Source organism: Bactrocera oleae, chromosome X (genome assembly GCF_042242935.1).
Source record: "Bactrocera oleae isolate idBacOlea1 chromosome X, idBacOlea1, whole genome shotgun sequence".
Classification (NCBI taxonomy): domain Eukaryota; kingdom Metazoa; phylum Arthropoda; class Insecta; order Diptera; family Tephritidae; genus Bactrocera; species Bactrocera oleae.
The window spans coordinates 32,270,665-32,282,500 of record NC_091541.1 but is presented as its reverse complement, the minus strand read 5'-3'; the positions used below and the strand labels follow the sequence as shown (position 1 = coordinate 32,282,500).

General features: G+C 36.1%; 1 protein-coding gene across 5 annotated transcripts in view; it reads right to left on the bottom strand.

The window, feature by feature from the left end:
- The window catches only part of eIF4G1 (eukaryotic translation initiation factor 4G1), an 81,266-nt gene that overhangs the window by 35,904 nt on the left and 33,526 nt on the right, over nucleotides 1–11,836 (bottom strand). For all 5 annotated transcript variants that reach the window (XM_036367227.2, XM_014237276.3, XM_036367225.2 and 2 more), the window contains one exon: nucleotides 1–496. This exon is cut by the window's left edge and continues 116 nt beyond it. In XM_036367227.2, the coding sequence (XP_036223120.2) occupies nucleotides 1–496 (496 nt within the window). The remainder of the gene's footprint in view (nucleotides 497–11,836) is intronic.

Here is an 11,836-nt window from a genome sequence, read left to right as displayed (position 1 = left end):
GTACAACACCTACAATTGACTGAACGGCTACTTGTTGTCCATTAGGGTTTGGGGCTACGCCTAATACCGTAGGATTGGTCCCAGGTGGAACTGCACTTGCAGTTAGCACTGTTCCGGGCGCCAATGGCATTTGTGTTTGTGTTGCGCCTGACATCGGACCATTTGGTCCTGTCATTGTGTTGCTAACACCAGTAGTAACACCTACGCCACCACGCTGTGAAGGAACAGGGTAGTACGACGGATATGGGTATGGATAATTTGGTTGCAGTGGTTGTGGGTATTGTGCATACGGTGGCGCTGGAAATGCCTGCCGCTGATATTGCGGGAATGGCTGCACAACAACACTTTGATGCATTGTTTGTGGATACATAGCTGGCATCGGAACATGACGAGTACCATTGCGAGGTGCTGGACTTGCGGAAGGTCCTCGATATAAACTACTCGCTGAATTTGTATGTACTTGGGTGGAACTGTTAGTAACGCTCGGTTGAACAAACTGTATAAATAAAATCGTCATATTCAAAATTAAAAGGATGCATTATAATCATCAACTATTTCAAAAGCAAAAATATCAATATACAAATACAATAAAAATAGGATTTGGCAACTGCAGGTCACTTTTTAAAATTAGGATAACTTTTGTACTCTATATCTCTATACTAACATAAAATCATTGGTATTATTTAGTTTTACATTTGTTCATGTAATATTTACGCACATTGCACAAGTGATGTAAAATTTAATTGACAGAAATGATAAAAAAAAAATCTTAACAAGAAAAAACACTAACTTTGTTTTCCAGAACTGGATTTTTATCGGTCCGATCTGAAAAATTTGTTTCGAACAATAAACCGTTTTTAATACGCTTTTATACGCTTCGGTTGTACACTTGAAACTTTGCAGACGTGTCAAAGACCGATGACAATGCAATAATTTGAAAGTCCTTTTAGCACTTTTTCATACGCTGTGAAAATGGGTAAAATCAGATAATTACCACGCCAACTCCCCATATAACAGTTATGTTAAAAGATAATAAAAGTGCGATAACTGATGAAATATAAGCCTGCCTTCAGTGCATAAGCATTAAATTTCACAAACAAGATGTTGGGGAAGAGCTTTATAGGAGGAGGTGTAAAAATTTTAAAATGGGCGTGGCACCACCAAATTTTGGGTGAAATCCTATATCTCAGAAACTATCAAACTAATGTCTACCAACTTATGTATGAGAGATTACACAGCCATTCCTATCACACACTTTGAAAATGGACGACGTACAACGACTATAAAACAATGCAGCTAAAAGCAGTTACTATCCAAATACAAGCATGTATAATAATAGCCCAACGATTACCCTCCTCCCGCCCAAGCAAGGAAGTTTTTTAAGTGTTGAGATCTAAAACTGCTCAGCTACAGAAACAAAAATTTCAACAGCTAAGACTTAAAGTTACAATAAAATAAATTGTTACATTTTCATTTATTAAGAGAAAACGACAAAGTCTTTTTAATTTTGAAAATTGAGTCAGATAAGTCAAATGTGCTGGAATGAGAATTAAAATCATGACATACACGGCGGAATGGCTCGTTTAGTTCAAAATTTGATCTACAGGATTTTAGCAGTAAAGGTCTAAACTGCCTCGAAAGGCGAACCGGGATATTAAATTTAATTTCAGACAGGAAAAAAGAACTGCAAACTGTTCCATTCAAGATTTTCACTAAGAATATTATGCCAAGCATTTCCCTACGACTAGAAAGTGTAGGTAGATTAATAAGTTTTAAACGACTAGTGTATGGAGGTAGACTTACCCTAGAATCCCATCGGAAAGGCGAAAAGTAAAAATTGTTTTTGAACAGACTTGTCAGAATGGATTTGATAGCTAGGGTTCCATACAACAGAGCCATATTCAGACAGGCACTGACCGCCATTCATAGTGGAGCCATTAACACCTTCACCGACCGACCACATCATCTTACATTTATTGAGATTCAATGGCAAATCATTTCTATCACACCATGCAACACAATTTTTTAAGTCTGTTTGCAACAGACACCTTTCTTCAGTTGAAGTGTATGATTTAAAAAGCTTTACGTCGTATAATAAAATTTTTGAGAATTCAATTACTGAAGAGATATCGTTAATATACAACAAGAATAGAATAGGGTCAAGATGACTACCTTGCGAAACACCTGAAGAAACATTAATTGTATCTGAAGGTGTATCCTCAAATATCACTCGTTGTGTTCTATCATAAGGATAGGAAGCTACCCATTGAAGGAATCTCGGCTGAAAGCTCAGCAGCCCATATGCTTATGTTCCCTAAAACCCAATGATACATGGTATACAAATTCAAGTAAGTTTGTTATAGTCGAATTCCCTTTACGAAATCCATGCTGAGATGAGAAAATTAACGGAGAAATCAAAAAGGTTATGTGGTCAGTGATGATAGCTTCAAAAAGTTTAGGTATAACTGATAGTTTTGCGATACCTCTATAGTTTTCAATGTTGGATCTATATAAACTTTTATGCAAAGGAATTATAAATGACTGTTTCCATATTGAAGGAAATACACCGTGTTTAAGAGAGGAATTAAATATCCTTTTCAAAGGCAAGTAAATATATTTGGCACTATTTTTTAGGAAGCATAAGGGTATCATGTCTGGGCCATAACTTAAAGATGGTTGTAACTTATTTAAATTAAGTAGGACGTCTTCTTCAGAAATAATTGGAGCGTTAATTAAAGTATTCGAACACAGCACGAGCTGATAAGAAAAAGTTGTGGAAGAATTATTACAGTAGTTTGACTTGAAAAATTCTGCAAACATATTGGATATATCATTGTCACTTGAAATGATATATTTGTATTTCATCGCGGACGGAAATTTGAAAATCCTGCGTTTGGAGTTGACGAAATCATAAAATGATTTTGGATTACTTACAATATTCTATTTTTTGTTTAGGTCAAACTATTGTCGACGCAATAGAGAAAATTTAGAATAGTCGACAAGTGAACCAGTTTTTTTTAAATGTTTAAAGGTTAGAGTTTTTCTGTTTTTCAATTTATATAACTCTTTCGAAAACCACGGACTTATACTTTAATTATCAATTACTATTGGAACATACTTTTCAAATAATTTCGTAATAATGTAATTGAAATGAGAGACACTCAATACAATGTCACCATTATAACTAGGCCATGTTATTGTAGAAAGTTCTGTATTTAACTTTTTAAAATTAGCTTTTGCAAAGTTAAACCGAGTACAGACGCACGAAGTTTGATGATAATTATCCCATACATTGCCTGAGATTTCGAAAGCAGGATGACATGAGTCCTCTGGTAGAACAAGATGATTACTCTGAATAACAGAACACTTTGAAGAGGCATCAACGTATACTAAATCTAAGCATTTACCAAATTTATTGGGAATCAAATTAGTTTGGTTCAGACCCAACTCGGACAATTTTTCGAAAAACTCATTAAAACATGACCAATTGCAAATCGGCAGGATATAGTCATCGAAAGGTTTCCACGAAGCACACGGTAAATTGAAATCACCTAATACAATTACTGAATCTGCATTATTTGCCATCGAGGTAGCACTATTTATTAAAGAAGCATGCTGCATCTGTATACATAGATGAGTCAAGTTTATGTAAATCCATTTATATAGAAAATAAAACTGGAACTGAGCTTTTGGGGAATTGAGCTCTTTGGAAGTTGATGGCTTATCACCTTGAGGGCAAGGAGAAGAGAGATTTATTAGGTCATTGGGAGGAGACGTTCCATTCTGTACAGAAGAACTAAGTATTACTTCATCGGAAGGACGTTTACGCTTAGGAGCAGGTTTAGAAGATTCGTGAGAATCATTCAGGCACTTTAAAGATTTGAACAATTTTTCATAGTGCCTAAATTTTTCAGTGAGGGTTACAAGATCTCGACCGATTTCGTTAAAACCATTGCGTGTCCCCCCATAAACTTCAAAAAGATCGATTTCAATAGATCTACAATTTAAACAGGACCAACGCAATCCCTTACAGTCGAGAATAGAATCTAAGATTCTACCTGTCAGTCCAGCACATTTAATATGGGCAAGCCCATCACAAACCCAGCATGAAACGTAGCGATCTGACTCGCCTTTAATGTTACAATTGGGGAAGTTACAAGACATGATAATCAACAAGAAAGAAGATCAAATAAACGAGTAAGTAAAACAAAAGTTAATAGATATATAATAAATTAGTGTGTTAATAAAATATTAATAATAATAAATTCAATTAAGAACAAACGCAAAAATAATAGCAATTTTATCAAAGTTTAAAACCAAGACAATTTTAAAAAGCAATATAGCGAACAGTTTTAGAAGCACTGTAACAAATAAAAAGCTATAGGCAACACAGCTGTGAACAAAGAACTAAATGAGATAAATAATGAGAGAAAATAGAATAAAATAAAACAAAATGAAACAAAAAGCTGACTCGGGACCAAAAATTCGAAAGCTTAAACTTTTTAATACTGCACAAAACTTAAGAACATTTATTACTTATCTTGCAACTGAAATTAAATTAAATCACTAAAAATTGTACTAAATCAGTAAAAAAAAAAATCAATTAAACTTGAAGAATTTTGTAAAATAAAAACACAAAAGTTCACAACCAAAAAACTCCAGCTTAAGAGCTTGAAGTGTTGCCACCTTGTACTATCCAAAAATGCCCCTAAAGCTATGCAGCTAAAAGCATCAACGATCCAGGCTGCCATTTTAATAACAAATTTAGTCAAACGCATCCTTAAAAAAAGTCAAAAAACTACGTGAAGCTAAATAATAACTATGGTTTAAAATACTAAAAACATGTATTTTAAGAACATTAAACTAAAAAGTGAAAAACCTACCATAATATAGTTTTAAAAAAACTAAAAAACACGCTTCTAAACGACTTCAAACCAAAAAGCGAAAACAAATTCCTTATATAAACTGAGCGTGGGGTGCAACTATTCATGAGAGGAGAGTTATAAAAATTTAGTAAAAAATTATGAAAGTATAGTAAAAGGCACCCCATGTTTTTTGAATTATTGTCCTAGTAACTCTAATTTTATTATAATTTTATTTTAAAGTAATTAATCATGATTGATTGTTTGATCTGCTACTACTATAATATAAACTCTTTGTAATTAAAAATTATTTCCTAATTTTTAGTTCGATTAGTTATAAAAGCGTGTTTTTTTTTTAGTTTTTTTACACTATTATTTATTTGAACAATCCTCCGAGCCAAATGTCTTATTTTCTTTTCTTGAGGAGAAAAGAACCTGTGCAAAATTTCAGATCGATATCACAAAAACTGAGGGAGTAGGTTCGCGTACATGTTTATTTATTCATTTATTGACTACGCCAATCGGCAATATACATAATAAAAAATAGTTAGTTGAGAGTACTTGAAAAGGAAATACATACACATAAGCCAATAAAGTCTGTGTTCACCCGACAAATTTTTTAGTAATTCTTACACTAAAATCCCGTTATCACATAAATGAAAATAAGAATATACATTTTTGTTTTTGCATTTTGAACTTAAAAATATTGTGACGAACACGGATGATAGAACAAAATCGAATCGACGATAAATTGCCAGAAGCAACTAGACAGCGAATTCGTAGTTGCCAGAACGTTCTAGTAGTAAAGTAGTTAGCGAATTCGTAGTGGCCAGAATGTTCTAGAAGCAATGTTTTGTTACAAATTTACTATATAAGGGCTGCCGGATTGTGCAGCAAACACAGTTCTAGTTAGAGTGTTGTCGTGATAAGAGCAATTAAGCTATAAGCAAGAAGTTGTAAGCTCGAATAACGAGCAATAAGTGTTAAGTTGTTGGAATTAGAAATAAAGATAAGTGTGTAGCCATTAAATCGGGACTTTTATTTAACAATCCCGTGATCGAACTCAAGAGTGAGTTACAGGTAGACGATTTATCGAGAAATCCGTTACAATATAAAGAAGAAATACATGTAGAAAATTTGAACTGAATTAGCTATTTACATTGTGTTTTTACTTTACTTTAAGACTTTATTAGCTATGTGTATATATATATAGGGCGCTGTGGTAGCAGTTTGGGGGAGTTGCATAGATCAAAATCCTAGATTACAAGAGGAAAGGTTTCTTGGTGTTATCGATGAAAGCCGTGTATGTACCTTCGTAGAAGTCAATCTGACCCTGAAGTGAATTGATAGATTTAGCTAATCTATTAAGGGATCCATGGATCACATAGTTTTTCTTAGAGTTGGAAGTTTTCAGTATTCGATTACGTCTGAGTGTAATTCATATATTCGTAATAATAATTACGGAGGTAAATTCAAAACAGCCGAGATTTTCGGGAACATCAATAATGTTGTTAACAACTTTGTAGTAGAAACTGAGATCAGCAACCTGTCCACGTGAAGATGGTTTGTTGATGTTAAAGCGCTTGTATACCTCATCAGTGGAGTAGGTGTGACTTGATAATAATTTATAAGCCAGTGACTTGCAAAATCTGTGTTGGACCTTCTCCACTTTGCCTATCATTACATTTGAGAAAGATTACCAGATAACTGACCCATATTCAAGGACAGGTAGAACCAAAGATTGGAAAAGTCTAGTCAGGGTGTAGGTGCTGCTGAAATCTATACCGTGTCTTTGAATGAGCCCGAGGGTTTTGAAAGCCTTGGAAGGGATTCTATCATGTTTAAAAGGTGAGCTTATTATCAACTATGATGCACAGGTCTTCAACCTCTATAATCTCCAGACCGTTGACCTCGTAGTTTGCATGAATTGGTGAGTGCGAGCGGATCAAAGATATAGCAGCGCATTTGTTGACGTTGAGGTCAAGTTTATTCACACGGCACCAATTACCAAGAGTATGAACACCTTGCTGTAGCGTTAAGATGTCAGTCATACAGGCAATGGGTCTGAAGATTTTGAGATCATCTGCATGTAGCAGATGGTCTGAGACAATATTATTACCAATGTCGTTGATGAAGATATTGTAGAGTACCGGGCCTAAATGAGACCCTTGTGGTACACAAGATATCACTTCATATTATATTTATGAGATAGAAAGCCATCGATTCTGAGCTGAAGACGTCTTTCTGTAAGGTATGAATGTATCCAGGACAATGCACTGCCTCCTACGCCGTAGCTTCTCAACATGTACATAAGTATTTCATGGTCAACACGATCAAACGCCTTGCTAAAATCCGTGTAAACGCTATGAATTCAGTTGCCGGAGTAAATAGTATTAAGCAGTTTGTTAATATATAGAAACAAATTTGTTGTAGTGGATCTGCCTCCAGTGAACCCGTGTTGTTTGGTGGTTATGATGTGTTCAAAAGATTGTAATAGCTGTGGTAGCACCAATGTCTCAAATAACTTGGCAATGGCGGACGGAATATAGATGGGACGATAATTGGTGACCATCGCTTTTAATCCGTACTTGTGTATTGAGGTTATGTATGATAATTTCCAGTATGATGGAGACACCACGGTTAAGGGATTCACTGAATATACATATGTGTCAAGGGTTCACATAGACCAATCGCATAGTTCTTTAGGAATATACCTTCTAGGGTCGAGTGCAAGAAGCTGTTTAAGTAATTCGTCGAAAGATACTATCAGATCGTTCATATGCGTGCATTGCGATTCCGGGTTGAAATTAGCTGCATCTGCGACGAAGCAGTTGTTTGGTAACAAAAAGGTTGCAGATTTCAGGCTCGGAGTCAGCCGACCGATCGCCCCATACTATGATGGATGTATGTCACTGCTGCAGCGGTTTTTGGCATTAACAAAATTCCAGAAGACTTTAATATCCGACTTAAGTTTACTTTCAACTTTGCTCTTGTAGCCCTTTGAACTCAGTCTTTTACCATCAAGTCTTAGTTTGCTGAACCGATAATAATTTGACGTAGTTTTTCTTATCTTATACAACACGTGCGCTGACTTCTTCAATTTAATTTTGTGAATGTGATCTTTGAGAACCAGGATGGGTAATTACTGTGTTTATGCGTATGTATTGGAACGAGCTGGTTTACCCGTTCAAAGAATTTTACGTAGAAAAAGTCTAGCTTACTATCAACTGTTTCGAGTTTGTAGAGATCTTCCAAGGTAGAAGGTATTGAGCTCAGCGCAGTTAGCCATTTCGAATAGGTAGGAAGAAGAGTTCTTTGGGACCAGTCCAGGCCGGAAGTTGAGCGTGATATCCAGGGCAGGATGATATTTATTATTATTTGAGACCAGTGCAAGTGAGTGCTCTGGAGATTAATCAATATCACTGAAACATAAGTCAAGAGAAGAGTAATGAGCATTGAGAATATAATTGCGTTGAGCACAGTTGAGCGAGGCGTATCCAAACGAGGTGAGCTGCTTGGTAGGTTAAAATCGCCGATTATCAGAAAGTTGAATGCCTGGTATTTGTACATAATGAATGAAATGGTGTCTAGGTGGTTATCAAAGGTCTCGTAAGGTGATTGAGGAGGTATGTAGACACAGCCAATGATTATGTCTCGTGAGGCACCCTTGACACGGATAAAAATTTGCTTCAAATCATTGTGTGCAATTAGATTGGTTTAGTACGGAGATAACGTTTCCAGGCAATGAAAACACCACCACCACGCACTTGTTCTCTAACTGAAGATATACGGTCTTTACGGTAAATGTTATAAGTTGAATCAATGACTTCACCATCACGTATAGATGAGTGAAGCCAAGACTCAGTGAAGCAAACAGTGTCGAACTGGTTAGTCGTTCAGATAAAACAGAGTAGTGACGTGCAGAGGACGTAAACCTCCAGTTGTATGTCGTCCAAGTCTGCGTAACTTGAATTCAGTGGCAACACTCATGAAGCTAGGAGGCAGAGCAGCTACTAAATTCGCCCTGTCATCCTCTAAACGGTGTTTACCCACAGCTTTGTCTGATTCACGAATGTTCAGTACAATAACGTTGGCTTCACGGCGTTTCCGTTCAGGTATTTCCGTGAATATATCTTCTTTTTTCATGGGTAGGTTTAGTTTGGTGTTGAGCTTGATGTTGAACTTGTTCTCGACTAATGTAAGCCTGTCATTAAGGGCAGTACATTCATTAGTGAGTGTGGTGTATTTTGTTCAGACAGCTTGCTTACCTCATCCTTTAGATTTTTTACGCTACTTACGAGTGAATTTTTAAGATATTTAAACTTACGGTCGTGCTCAGTAGTAAAGCGATCACAATACTTTTGGAAGAGACTCTCAAATTTTATTAGACGGTGACAGGTTATGTTGTAGTTTGCCATCATCACATTTCCGGAAGTCTTCACATGTCTCGACGCTAATATCATTGACACAGGGGGTGCAGTTACAGAGAGACTCTTTTCTCTTTATGCTAATGGCTGTAGCTTTAAACTCAGGTGTGAAATCAGTACATTTGGAATGAAACCAGTGACGACATGCAGCACATTTGATACTCGACTGTGTTCTATCCCGTATTAACTCGGAGAGAAAACCACAAACTTGAGATGTTGTGTTCATTTCTTTAATCATAATTTCAATCAATGTCTGCTTCAATACTGCCAACACCTTTCAAAGCTATTTTATTTATTTATTTATTTAAACGCCAATCGGCAATATACATAGATATAATAAAGAATTCAAGTATTATACAAAAGTAGCTAGGGTATATTAGTGTAATATCTGGAAAATATTCAAATAATTGTAAGTTAATATGTAATTCAGACTTGATTTAGATGTAATTCAGACGAGCAGGTGTCTCTTGGTGTTTTCGGTAAAAGCAGCGTATGTTCCTCCATAGAAATCAATTTCACCTTGAAGTGAATTTACTAAATTAGCCAGTCTATTCTGAAGACCATGGATAACATAATTTTTCATGGATTTCGATGTTTTTAGTAATCTATTTCGCCTCAGGGTAAGACCAGCAGGGGCGAGTTCAAAACTGTTTAGGATCTCATGAGCATCAGTGATGTTATTGACTACTTTGTAGAACAAGCAGAGGTCAGCGACCTGTCGACGAGAAGACAGTTTGTTTATACAGTAGCACTGGTAGACCTCATCAGTAGAGCAGATGTGACTTGGTGAAGATAGTTTATACGCCAGTGACTTACAGAATTTACGCTGCACCTTTTCAACTTACTGTTTAGCCGCTAATGCTGTTTAAAATGATGAGAGTTTTGTACGCAGACCTCTGACGTTCTGGTAGCACAGGTGGACGTAAGATACTTTCTTCTTGCTCGTTGAGCGTACGAAAATTTCTTTAAACGATTCTTGGGACACCATGGATATATTTAATTGTGTTACTGTCATCACCACTCTTCACGATTGAATCAAGCTCTTGACGCAAATTTTTCAGATAAAGTTGTTGAGAGGGAGTTAGATCAGTCTTGAAAATAAAACCTGAGTTTTCGTCTGTTGGTCTGTATTTGATAATGGAAAGCTGCTGAGCGGGTGGTAATGTGAAGAGGACGTGTACGTCCAGGTGTAGGACGACCCAGTCTACGTAACTTGAGTTCAGTGGCCTCATTCTTGAGACTGGGAGGCAAAGCTGTGACTAACTTTGTTCTGTCAATCTCTAAACGGTCCTTTCCAGCAGCTGTATCAGACTCAGGAATATTTAGGGCAATCACGTTGGTTTCACGGCGTTTTCGTTCCGACAGTTCAGTGAAAAACTCTTCCTGGCTGGTAGGCAGCCTCATAGCTACGTTTAGCTTGTCTTCAACTGATGTAAGTTTGTCATCCAGGGTAGAACATTGATTTGATAGCGAGACGTTTTGTTCTGACAGTTTGCTTACCTCTTTTCTTAAGTCCTTGATTTCACTTAGAACTGATTTTTTTAGGTCCCTGAACTCACGTTCATAATTTGTTGTAAAACGTTCAAAGTGTCTCTTGAGTAAGGTTTCAATATCCTTTGACGGTGGCGGATCATCTGATGCATCCTCATCGGAATCCAATACATCACATGTCTTAACACTAATGTCACGTGCACATGAGTCGCAGTTCCAAACTGTTCCTTTTTTCTTAATGCTGTTGGCGATGGATTTAAACTCATCGGATGAAAGGTTGGTGCACTTTGAGTGAAACCAACGTCGACAAGCCGCACATTGAATACTTGGCTGCGTTTTATCCCGGATTATGTCTGAGCAATAACCACAAATCTGTTGTGTTGTATTTACTTTTTTGGGTGGCATTTTGTAAGTACACGATTCAGGAAAAAAAGATATAATGTTTGTTATGCTTTTTATTATTACACCTCACAATATTACGTCGCACACACCTTTCTTCACGAAATTCAATTATGGTTCAATATCAAAATTTAATCGAACTTTTCTTTGTACATTCTTTATATTTTCTTATAATAATTACGATTGATGTAATATTTTCAGATATTACGGAGCACGTTTCACTATGCACACTGCACATGTTTACAGCTACGTTGCAAAAAGCTATCTATTTCTAGTGCTATCCTATTCTCAGCCAACAATTATGTAAAACGATATCAATAACATTCTGAAAATTTATTTCTATATTTGCTTCGGCACGTACTAAATGTACATATACATCGACTTAGTTGAACTAGAATAAACCCTTAATAGTTTGAGTGTAGCTATTCAGCCGGGTTTTAGAAATCCTACAGAAACCTTCCCAAGGTGAAAATTGTACTCCAAATCTCAGAATACTTTACAATTATTTTAAAAAAAAATTAAGTTCTTTGCACAAGCAAATCATGATGTATTATTGTAATCATACATTATTATAACGAAAATAATTGAATAGCGTGAGATCTATTTTAGCTTATGCTGCTAATTATTCAATGTATTTCTTAGACTTGAACTAGACTA